The 13,123-nt window shown below is 34.2% G+C and overlaps 1 protein-coding gene across 6 annotated transcripts in view; it reads left to right on the top strand.

Moving 5' to 3' along the window:
• Window positions 1-13,123, top strand: part of LCORL (ligand dependent nuclear receptor corepressor like) — a 186,720-nt gene that overhangs the window by 41,329 nt on the left and 132,268 nt on the right. For all 6 annotated transcript variants that reach the window (XM_017871767.1, XM_017871762.1, XM_017871765.1 and 3 more), the window contains exon 2: window positions 9,527-9,592. In XM_017871767.1, coding sequence (XP_017727256.1) covers window positions 9,527-9,592 — 66 coding nt within the window. The remainder of the gene's footprint in view (window positions 1-9,526; window positions 9,593-13,123) is intronic.

The following is a 13,123-nucleotide window of genomic DNA, read 5'->3' as shown; positions in this document are numbered from 1 at the left end:
ATGCAGCCGACAAGTATATGAAAACAAGCTCAATATCACTGATGATTGGAGAAATACAAATCAAACCACAGTGAGATAACATCTCACACCAGTCAGAATGGCTGTTACTAAAAAGTAAAAAAAATAACATGCTGGCAAGGTAGCAGAGAAAACGGAACACTTACACACTTGGTGGGAGGATAAATTAGTTCAACCATTGTGGAAAGCATTATGGGCAGTTCCTCAAAGAGCTGAAAGCAGAACTACCATTTAAACCAGCAATCCCATTACTGGGTGTATGCCCAAACGAATATGAATTGTATTGTAAAAGACACACGCACGCATATGTTCATTGCTGCACTATTCACAATAGTAAAGACATGGAATCAACCTAAATGCCCATCACTGATAGATTGGATAAAGAAAATTTGGTGTGTGTGTGTGTGTGTGTGTGTATACGTATATATATACACACACACATACACATATGTATATATACATATACATACACATATATGTATATACAAACGTATGTATACATATATATGCATACACACACACACACAAACACACACACACACCCCATGGAATACTATGCAGCCATGAAAAAGAACAAGCTCATGTCCTTTGCCAGGGATGTAATTGGAGCTGGAGGCCATCATCCTTAGCAAACTAACACAGGAACAAAAAATCAAATACCACATATTCTACCATATAAATGATGAGAACACATGGATTCAAAGAGGGGAGCAACAGACACTGGGACCTGCTTGAGGATGGAGGGTGTAAGGAGCAAGAGGATCAGAAAAAATAACTATTAGGTATTAGACTTATTACCCAGGTGATGAAATAGTCTACACCAAACCCCTGTGACATCAGTTTGCTTATATAACAAACCTGCACATGTACCCCGAACCTAAAATAAAAGTAATAAGAAAAGCCTGGATGACTCTAGCCTGTCATCCAGGCTGAAGTGCAGGAGCATGATCATGGCTTAGCTAACTGCAGCCTCAGCCTCCTGGGCTCAGGTGATCCTCGCACTTCAGCTTCCTGAGTAGCTGGGACTACAGGTGCATGCCACCACTCCCAGCTGATTTTTTTATATATATAGAGAGAGAGATGAGATTTCACCATGTTTCCCGGACTCAAGCACTCTGCCCACCTCAGTCTCCCAAAGTGCTGGGATTACAGTCATGAGCCACCATCTCTGGCTAAAGGAAATCTGAATATTTAAAATATACTGAAACTCAATAATCAGAGAACTGCAAATTAAAATGATAAATAATTTTGTATTCATGAGTTGGACAAATACGAAGTCTGATGATAACTTTTGGTGACCATTTGGGGACAATAGGAACTCAAACATTGCTGGTAAGATTGTTAAGATGATTCAGCCATACAATGCAATATTTATTGTACTAAAGTTTAAAATATTCATACTCTAGGGTCAAGTAATCCTACTTAAAGATTTCTACTCAGTAGAAACTACCAGTCAGACAGGATAAGCCATTTATGGAAGGTTCCAATGCAGCAGTGTTTGTAATAACAATAACAAAAAAGTTATATAGCTTTCAGTAGGGAAATGGGTAACTATGTACTTATACAAATGAACTCTATAGTATAATCAATCTTAAAGAACTATGAATTTTGGTCTTTGGAAGGGTTATCTAAATCAGTGGTCCCTAACCTTTTTGGCAGCAGGGACCAGTTTCATGAAAGACAATTTTTCCATGGACAGGGGCATGGTTTTGGGATGAAACTGTTCCACCGTAGATCATTAGGCATTAGATTCTCATAAGGAGTACACAACCCAGAATACTCCACAAGTGCAGTTGACAATAGGGCTCGTACTCCTATGAGAATCTGATCTAACAGGAGGCACAGCTCAGGAGGTAATGCTCGCTTGCCCGCTGCTCACCTCCTGCTGTGTAGTCCCTTTCCTAACAGGCCACAGACTGGTACTAGTCCATGGCCCTGGGGATTGAGGACTCATGCTCTGAATCAACCTTTCTTCTAAAAATGAAAAGTGCTGGATTTTTAAAAAGTTTAAAATGGCTAAGAATTAAAAGACAGTTGAGAATATGCAAGCTAATTTTAGACGTAAGTAGAAAATGAGAGGTAAAAAGCTGCTTAAGCTTGAAGTCTTTGTTAGTACCACATATTTGTGTTTTCATGGCTGTTTAAACAAGAGGATCACAATTCTAGGGCCATAGCCTGTCCAAATAGTTCTATGGGAGATCGTCTTTACATTAAGCTGTGACATCAAAGAATTATGCTTTAGGATAAACACAAGTAGATGTAAATCATCTTGCCTTTCCCCAGTCCCAGAAGCTTGCCTTGGTGATGATCAGAGCAGGAAAAGAAAAGTAAAGGTAGAAAATATCAAATATTGAACTTGCCACAGACCAGCCCTCTAGTAGATCTGTACCCTGAGTCAATCAAGGAACTTCAAGTCATGAAATTAGTTTGAAGCAGGGATGAGTTTCCTATTAGTGTTGTAATGAATACCACAAGTTTAGTGGCACATGACAAATTTAGTATCTTACAGTTCTGGAGGTCAGAGGTCTGAAATGGGTCTCACTGGGCTATTATCAAACTGTAGGCAGGGCCATGTTCCTTTATGAAAGGTCTAGGCCAGAATCAATTTTCTTGCATTTCCCAGCTTTTGCAGGCTGCTAGCATTATGTGGCATGAAGTCTTCTTTTATTTCCAAAGCCAGCAGTGCTGCTTGATTCTTTCTCACAATTTCATCTCTCTTTTTCTGACTCTTCTGCCTCCTCTTTCCCCATATAAGGACCCTTGTGATTATGTTGAATCCACCAGGATAATCTTATTTTAAGGTCAGCTGATAAACAACCTTAATTCCATCTGCAGCCTGTTTCCCTCTTGCCATGTAGCATAGTTTGCTCAAGGATACTGGGTGCTGGAACTCTCTGGGGGAGAGCACTTCCATTCTAGGCCTCAGGGAATTTGATCTTTTGAGGGCAAAAGCCAGTAAGTACTGAATTAATTGCATGAAGAAACAAGGCAAGATGAGCAAGAGGCATCAGACTGCAGAAACAGACTCACTCAAGAAAAAGTATTGAAATGATTAGATACCAATTTAATTTTTAATACTGATTTTAAAATATTTCATATTTAAAGAAAGAAATTATAGACCTAAATATCTGCAAGGTATGGAGAGCTATTAAAAGTTTTAAGTTTTGAAGAAACAGAATAAAGCTTGTATAAATTGTTGAAATTAACAAGTCAGAGGATGAACATCTGCCTCTGTGCATGAGGGAGTAACAGAGTTTGGACTTACCTTCTCCTGTAGACAGCTAAGAAACTGGACCACATATGCACAGACAGTGGAAAACAGGGAACACGAGACTGGTCCCTGAGAATAAGGAAACTAATGATTTAGGCCATATGATCATGCCAGCTTTTTTGCTTGTAGGTAATTTGCAGATTATAGCACAGGCAGGGTTGGCCTAAAAAGAGCCCAGTGGGCTTGCTGACTTAAGAAGGCAGAGATCTGCCTTTAGTGTATTCTGAGTGGCTGGAATTTATGAGGGCATTGTACCAGAATGGAGAGAGCTGCAGAGAGAAAGAGCTCAAGAAATCAGCATGCGGTGGTGCCCTTGAATCTGGCTGAAAACCAGTTCGTGTGTGTAGGGTGACATCTATAACACCTGACAAATAACACCTTTGGGAAAGCAGTTTCTGGGACATATAATGCAAACAATTTTCAGAACTTATACAGGACTGGTAATCATTATTCAAGTTCCCACCACCCAAAGTGAAAGCAGTCATCGAAAACTTTTTTTTTTTTTCTTTTTGAGACAAGGTCTCGCTCTATTGTCCAGACTAGTGTGCAGTGATGTGATCATAGCTCACTTCAGACTCCCAACTCCTGGCTCAAGCATTCCTCCACTTCAGCCACCCAATTGGCTGAGACTATAGGTGTGTGCCACCACTCTGGGCTAATTTTTTAGATGTTTTTGTAGAGAAGGGGTCTTGCTTTGTTGGCCATACCAGTCTCAAACTCTTGCTCAAGCAATCTTCTTAACCTCAGCCTCTCAAGGTCTTGGTGTTATAGGCATGAGCCGCTGTGCCCAGCCCTTTAAAACCTTCCTTAAAACCTCAAAATGAACTTTAAGTAACTTACCTTCCTGAATAAACATGGTCTGACTCCCTTTAAAAATGGGGAACCCAGCACTCACAATATAAAATTCACAATGTCTGGCATTCAAGCAAAAGTACTAGCAATTCATAATTGGGGGAAATACCATCAGTAGAAATAGAACCAGAAGTAATAGATGATAGAAATTGCAAAGAAGTATATTAAAACTGCTATTAAAGTTTGCTAAGTTATGTTAAGGACTAAAAAGATAACATGAACATAATAAGAGGGAAATGGAGGATTTAGGGTAGAAACAAATGGTTTGCTGCATCAAATAGATACCAATACAGAAACAAACAAACAAAAAAAATCAGTCCTCTCACACCATCCACAAAATGTAATCAAAATGGGCCACAGACCTAAATGTAAAATTTAAATCTCGATAACTTTTAGGAGAAAGCCTTTGCATCCTTGGGGTAAAGGAAATGATTGTTAGAGCAGAAAAACCACTGTAAAGAAAAAACTGGGTAAATTAATTATCAAAATTAACAACTTCTGTTCTTTGGGAAACACCATTAAGAAAACAAAAATGCAAATGATAGACTAGGAGAAATATTCACAACATATATTATTAGACAAAGGAATTGTATCCAGAATACATTTAAAAACAAAATAGGAAAGGCCCTTATAATGCTATGATAAAGTGTCTGACAACCCAATTAAAAATTTTGCAAATGATTTGAACAGAGGTATCTGAAGTAAGCCTGTGAAAAGATGGTCAATAGGGAAATACAAATTAAAACCACATGGAGACATGAGGATATTAGAATGTTTTCTACAAATCACTCCATTTATTTATTTATTTATTTAAAGAAAAGCAAAAGAAAAACACAACTAACCAAGTTGTGATTGGGATGTGAATCAGACATGGTAACTTTCATACATGGGTGGCAGATGGCAGGAATGTAAAATGATACAATAACTTTGAAAACAGTTTAGTTTCTTAAAAAACTAAACATAACCCTACTGTATAACCCTACAATTGCACTGTTAATTACTTACACAAGAAAAATGAAAACATATATCCACCAACTTCTGAATAGATTAAAAATTGTAGTATATCTGATATAATGGAATATACTGAGAAATAAACTAGTGATAACCAGCAACAATACAGATAAAGCTCAAAATTATTCTATTGAGTGAAAAAGACCAGCCCCCGCAAAAGAGTCTGTTCTGTAAGATTCGATTCTCATGAAAGTATAGAAAATAGAAACTAATCTGCCATAGAAATCAAAATAATTCTGCAGAGTTAGTGACCTCAACCAGGAAAACCATGCCAAGACACATAATCATCGAACTGCTGAAAATCAATGATAAAAAGAAAATCTTAAAAGCAGTCAGAGAAAAAGGCACATTATGATGTACAGAGGAACAGGGGAAAGAAATATTGTAAACTTGCCAGCAACTCTGCAAACCACTGGACACTTAAAGCACATCTTCAGTGTGCCAAAAAAAAAACTGTCATCCTACAACTTTATACCCAAAACAACATTTTTAAAAAAATGGAGATGAATGATTTTGTCTTTTAAGAAAACGGTAGCTAGTAGAAGATCTTTAAGCATAGGTCTACAAACACACACAAAAAGTGACATTGTGAGTAAATTTAAAAGACTTTCTAATGTTTTAATATAGCTAAAATGTTTTTAAGTAAGTTATATATAATGACATTTTATTCTTGCATACTATGTATTGATTCTTACATTACATACTAAGTAGTACTATAATGTTTTAAAGTAGATGTTGAAAAGCTAAAGTGAATTTTGTAAACCTTAGGGCAAGCCCTAAAGAATCTAGAAGAGGTATAGCTATTAAGTTTATGGTGGCAACAAAATGGAATTCTTCAAACTTCTCATTTAACTTAAAATAATGTTGTGGAGTGGAGAATAGGGAGGGATATATAACAGAGGAAATAAATAGCAAATAAGATGGTAGATATAAACCCAACGATTTTAATACATTCAATTTTAATGGTCTAAACACTGTCCTCAAAAAACAGATATTTTCAGACTGGATAAAAATGCAATATTCAACTCTGTTGTCCACAAGAAACTCAATTTGAATATAAATACATAGGTTAAAAGTTAAAGAATTGGAAAAAAAATACGTAATGAAAATGCTGCTAATCGTAAGAAAGCTGGTGTAGCTGATATAACAGTAGACACAATAGAATTCACAACAAGGACAAGGAGGAGCATTTTATAATGATGATACCAATTCACAGAGGGGACATAAAAATATGCAATATAAATGTACCCAATAACAGAGCATCAAAATACATGAAGGAAAATTGGCAGAAAAGAGAAAGGACAGAAAATCATGAGAGATAAAAGACCCAAAGAACATTATCAATCAGCTAAATCCTAATTAACATTTATAGTACATTCCTCCCAATAAGTACAGATACATTCTTTTCTGTGTTACATGGAATATTCACCAGTGTAGATCATATGCTATCCATAAATTCAGTCTCAGGAAATTTGGAATGACTATAATCTTACAGTCATTTTTACATGTAATCTTACATGTTTTACAACCTCAAAGAATCTTGTACATTTCAATAACAGGCTGGGCCCAGTGGCTCGTGTCTAATCCAAGCACTTTGGGAGGCTGAGATGGGTGGATCACCTGAGGTCAGGAATTTGAGACCAGCCTGGCCAACATGGTGAAACCTTACCTCTACTAAAAATACAAAAACAGCTGGGCGTGATGGCATGTGCCTTTAATCCCAGCTACTCGGGAGGCTGAGGCAGGGGAATTCGCACGTACCCAGGAGGTGGAGGTTGCAGTGAGCCGAGATCGCGCCACTGCACTCCAGCCTGGGTGACAGAACGAGATTCTGTCTCAAAAAACAAAAAAAAAGAATTCAGCAAAGAGAAAGATTTCTGAACAATACCTAAATATTTGAAATTAAGCAACACATTTATATCCTATGGGTAAAATAAGGCATCACAAGGGAAATTATAAACAGTTTGAGCTAAATAAAAATAAAGAGACAGTATATCACAGTTTATGGGATAGAGCTAATGTAGTGAATAGAGGGAAATTTATAGCTTTAAATGATTTTATTGGAAAAGAACAAAGGTCTCAAATCAGTGATCTAGGCTTCCACCTTAAAAACTTAGAAAAATAAGTTTGAGTGAAAATAAAAAATAATTAGAAAGAAGGATATAAAGAGTAAAGGGCAGAAATGAAAAACATAGAAAATGAGTGATGAAGAAAGAAAATAATTGAAATCAAAAGTTGATCTTTTGTAAAAGATCAATAAAATTACTCAATTTTAGTCAAGTAATCAGTGAAAAAGGAGAGAAGATACCTAAACTGGTATCAGGAATGAAAGAGGGACACAACTACAGATTTTTCAGATGTTAAAAAGGTATTAAAAGAATTTTTTGAGCAACTTTTTGCCAATAAGTGCTGTAATTTATACAAATTACCAAAACTGAATTAATAAGAAATTGATAGCCTGAATAGTTTTTTTAGTTTTAAAAACTGGGCTTATGATTAAAATTTCACCACGAAGAGAGCTCCAAGTCTGATTAAAAATTAATAAATATTACAGTACACAAACTCAAAAAATGGTGAAGGTTGGATCATTTCCCAGTTTTCTTTATGAGGCCGGCATTACTCTTACCAAAACCAAGTAAAGCCATTACAGGAGAAAAGATGCTCTGGAAAGCGCTTTGGGATATTCCAGGTAATTACTCAGAAGGTCACAAGGGTACCGTTTGAGTTGATGAAAATAATTTCTGTCTTGGTTGTGTTCTTGGCAAAATGAAAGTATGGATTTTCAAAAGTTACTGAACTTTATTTTAAAATGGATACCTTGTATTATATGAAAATTATACCTCAATAAAGGTGACTTTTTTTAAACAAAAAGATGTATTTGTCAGCAGTTTGAACCATAAGAATTTCATGAAGTGGAATTTATAGTAGAAGAAATTAACTAAAATGCAGTAAAGAAAGCCAAAGAGACATAAAATGCAGAAGAGAGATAGTGGCATGAAGGCTATAATGAGACCAACTAATACACTTTTGATCAGTCTTAGGAACTGTGTTATCAGCAACAGATGCTCACAAATGCAGTAATATTTTTGAAGCAAGTTGATGACAGAAAAATAGAGTATCTTCTACTATAAAATAGAATAACCCTTCTATAGAAGGATTTGGGCTTAATCTGTCTGAGTCTTTACCCAGTGTGATAGCTTGCTCGGGCAGTAGGTAGTTCATTCACTTTTTTACCAGGAAATTTCTGCTCATGGGAACTAGTACTGTCATTTCACAAAAGATTTTATTTCATTACCTATTTACCAAGTATCATGGTAGCTACCTTACTTTGTGAAATCTAAGACATTATTAGTTGTAGGATGCATCAGTAGTTCATGTTTTATTAAATGAAAAACTGTGGCTAGTTTTTTGCTATGACAGTAGATTTTAAGATGAGTCTTGATTTTGGAGATGTTAATGTTTTTCAAAAGCATCTTATAACTTATGAAATATTTCTATAGAAGTATTAATAATGTTTTATAATTTAGGAATACCACTGAGAAAATCTACTTTTTCTTTGATTTATAGGGTCTGTCATGCCATGTTTAGTTTTTTCCTCCCAAATCCATACACGGCTTACATTAGTTCCTTTTCTTAGCTTCTCAATTATTTTGCCATCAGGATTATATTTTTTTTTCTTTGGATGTCTGTAGTTGATTGTTGCTTAAAATTAAATATGTTACTTCAAAGTCAAAAATTGTAAAATCTTAAAACTAGTATGTCCAGAAAGTGTATTTTTGAGAAATTAATAAACTAGGGTTTTGTTAACTTGACAAGATTTTCAGTAATTTTTTTTACCTAAAATTTAGGGCAATCTATAGCAATGACCAAATTGTTGTGTTTTAGTTTTTACAAGTAGGTTTAAATTGTATACATCATATATTTAACAGAAAGATTTCTCCCTATTGACACTCATACACTCATTCTTGTAATTGATGTTAAAGATGCTATTTTTTGTATTTACTTTTTAACACAAATATAAACATAAATAATACATGTCTTCTAATTATTCTTCCCCTCTCTACAAGATTATTACATACAAAATCTGCCCATAATATTTTACCCAGGAATATTTCTAAATGATAAAGTTGTTTAGTTGTTTTAGTAGTGAATATTTGCATTTTGATATTTTAATTTCTTTACAGTCATGTAATTTCTGGTAGTCATTCTGTGACTGTTATGTTGTATATTGCCTAGTTCAGCGTAATGCAGCTAGAGGAAAAATCCTTCTGATATATTAAATTAATTTGCTGATTGATACAGAGTTTATGACTTTAAATTGTAAAATGTGACTTTTCTAGTAGTTAATATACTTTTCTTTCTTTAAAAACACAGGTTTTGAGAGTATTTTAGAAGGGCTTTATGGACCACGGCTACGAAGAGACCTCAGTTTATTTGAAGGTAATTCTTGAAATTTTATTTAAAAATTGTCATTTCCTATTCTATTTTAACAAATGAAAAATTGTTGTTCTATACTAACTTTATATTAAGCATGAATTTATGATCCCATTTAATTAAAAAATATTTTAAAATTAATAAAGTAATCCAGATATTTTTATTACATATCATATTTTTTAAAAATTTTGTATACTAAATCAAAATAGAAAATAAAGCTTGTTTGGGGGTCAGTGATGTAGTTTAATTTTTGTTGTTTTATAAATTCCATGCCCTAACTTAAATAAGATTTTTAAAAAGTTAATTAAATTAATTGAGTTAGGTAATTGCTTAATCAAATTATTAAACTTTAATTGAATTATTTGATTCAATTTAAGTAAATGTTCAGTTGAATAATTGCCTTCTAAAAAACTATCACCCAAATTTTCACTTTTGTTTGTTCTTTTAATATTTTTCTTAGTGAAACACTTGTGAATATTGGGAAGGAAGAAATGGCTAAGTGAACTAATGTACATTGACTTCCTTTTATTTGTTTTTGTTAGGACATCTCTTTCTAATATCTGAAGAGCTAGAGTTGTAAAACATTTTTTAAATGAGGAATTTATAGAAAATATTGAGTAGGGCTGGGCGCGGTGGCTCAAGCCTGTAATCCCAGCACTTTCGGAGGCCGAGACGGGCGGATCATGAGGTCAGGAGATCGAGACCATCCTGGCTAACATGGTGAAACCCCGTCTCTACTAAAAAAAATACAAAAAAACTAGCCGGGCGAGGTCCCAGCTACCCGGGAGGCTGAGGCAGGAGAATGGCGTGAACCCGGGAGGCGGAGCTTGCAGTGAACTGAGGTCGCGCCACTGCACTCCAGCCTGGGCGACAGAGCTAGACTCCGTCCCCCCAAAAAAATAAAAGATATTTTTTCTCATTTTTACTGAGTTTGGCAGTCACTTAAGTCACTTAAACCTGTAAGGTCAACATATTTCTAACCTATAAACTTGACTCTTCACTGGCATAGTTTTCAAAAATAAGTAGAGCCTTTGTTGCTGTTGTTCAAAGGAGAAGTGTCCTTGGTAGTGATATTGTAGTAATGATGCTAATATTTGATCAATTAAAAATTTTTTTAACTTAACGTGAATACATTTCTTATTAGGCATGACCTGCTTTGATTTTCTTTCCAACTATCATATCCAAGGGATATTACTAAGCAGTAACTTTCAAGATTTTCTTAATTTCTTAATATAAATTTTAAATATTAAGTACGATTTATTATTTCAAGATTAGATTGTGTTCCCAAAGTGTTACATCCTGCTTGTAAATTTTTTTTATATAATTACCATCATATTTTACACAATTTAGGGCAAAGAGCAAGTTTACTATCAGATTGAAAGTAATTTATTTTTAATGATAAAATCTAATGCTTTTAAAGTATGGTTGGGAAAAAGGATTTTTTGTGTATATGCAATTTTGAGCTCATGTGTATTACTAGTACAACCATTCTGAAAGAAAGTTTTATCAATAAATATTCAAAGTTTAAAAAAACACATATCTACACTGTATGTTTAGGTATCACAAGAAAATAATCAGATAAGTATGCAAAAGATGTATTCCGTATAAGGCTGCTCATTATAGTTCATTTAAAGTTGTTTCTAGTTTTGTTTTCTATTATGTATTTAAAAAGGGGCTATTTAATATTTTATATTTATAATTGGGATATATGCAGTTATTAACAGTTTTGTTGAGTTTATTAATGACGCAGAAGAATTGTTAGACTGAAGAAAAGCAAGTGCAGTATATATATAATGTATATTGACTCATTCTGTTTTTGTAAACAAAACAAAAACTAAAAAAGAAAGTATGTATGTTTTCATTGTAAATGGACTAGAAGGAAAACACACCAACATGTTTGTCGTGGTTATATTTGAAGTATGGATTATGGATAGTTTTGGTTTCCTTTTATATATGTGGCTTCTTCCAAAATCAAACATGTATTACATAATTTTAAAATATGAAAATTATGAAACTTTTAAAAGCACACTTTGTATTTTCTTACTGAAACTCTTACCAGTATTGGAAAGGGAGGTCTATGGCTGACTAAACTAAGATCATTATCTAGTTTTACCAACAATTAGTTTTTTCAGTGATTTTGATCATATTATATGTGTAATGCTAGTGTGGAATATCAGATGAACTTTATCCGATATTTTAAATTATAGAACCATGAAGGAAATAGGATTTTATTTGGGTTCTCATATGTGTAAACACTTCTTTCACATATAACCTGTGTTTTCTTAAACTGTCCTTGGAATGGGAATGAGATCTTCCAAGAATATAGGAACATAGCATGTTTTCAGTCTTTCCCATGAGGTTTTCAAAGAACTTGTGGATTTTCTTAAATGTATTGCAACAGCTTTAAGGCCTTTGAGGTTCTCAAACCTTGAAGACAAGGCATTAAACCTTGTATTCGTAGTAACTAGTCAGTGCTCTAAAGTATCTTTATTGCCCCTTGAAGCCCTCGGACTCCTGGCTGCTGTTGGGCAATGTAGGTTACAGGTTTGCAGCTGTTACATTCTATTGCTCATGATACAGGCAGCCTGCTCAGATTGCCACTCCAGGAAATACTACCTTGTGTATTCAGAGTTTTATATTTTACATTATACTGTTCGCTATTTATTATAGCCTCCTCTTCCAAAGGCTGCAGCTCAGATACTCTTGGAAGCTTTTGATCTGTGATGTAATTGCAATACCACATAAACAGGTTAGCTGTTTTATAGCTTGTTTGGAAATGTAGAGCACAAGGAGAGAACATTTTTGTAGATATATCTGAAATTTTGGAGTACAGTTCATTTACAAAATGAGTAGTGTTGGTGTAGATTTTCTGCTTTGATTTTTGAATGAACTATTTCTGGATCTTGTATCTGGTCAGTTTTATGTGCTGTTCCACCATACTATGGTACTTTCCATTCTACTGAGACACAAAGTATCACTAAGGATCCTTCTCTTTTTTGTATAAATACATGTTTTAAGTTAAGGAAGTGATAGTGGTGATGGTGGGAGTAGTCAGAAGTTTACTGCTCATCTTTATTAATGTTGAGCAGGGTAATTCAGTTTTGAATCACAAAGCTGAAAGTGCATATGAAATATATCCCAACAAAATATTATCAGTCAGATGGAACGATAGCCATACACAACATGACTTTAAGGGTGGAGACTCCAAAATGTACCCATTCCAGTGTTTTATTATTCTTTTGGCTTAAGAGAGCTTTTTTTCTGAAATCTCTTAATTTTAATCATTTCTTATTTTAACATAGTTTTGCACTGAATTAAATATTTTTGTCTGAAATATTTAAGCAATGCTAATTTTAGTTTAACCAGTTTTTCTGCTGAGTTTGCGAATGAACAAAGGAAAAATCTAAAGAATCAAGAATTTAACCCATGCTTGATGTTTCTTCAGCCATCCTTCAAGATAATATAATTCTTGTATATTCTTGTATATTATCCTGAATTCTTTTTAGTTATGAAATTAAATACGTATTATATACATTT

Source organism: Rhinopithecus bieti, unplaced genomic scaffold, assembly GCF_001698545.2.
Source record: "Rhinopithecus bieti isolate Rb0 unplaced genomic scaffold, ASM169854v2 scaffold_6151, whole genome shotgun sequence".
Taxonomy (NCBI): Eukaryota; Metazoa; Chordata; class Mammalia; order Primates; family Cercopithecidae; genus Rhinopithecus; species Rhinopithecus bieti.
Note: the sequence above shows the minus strand (reverse complement) of the source record. Positions and strands in the feature narration are given on the sequence as shown.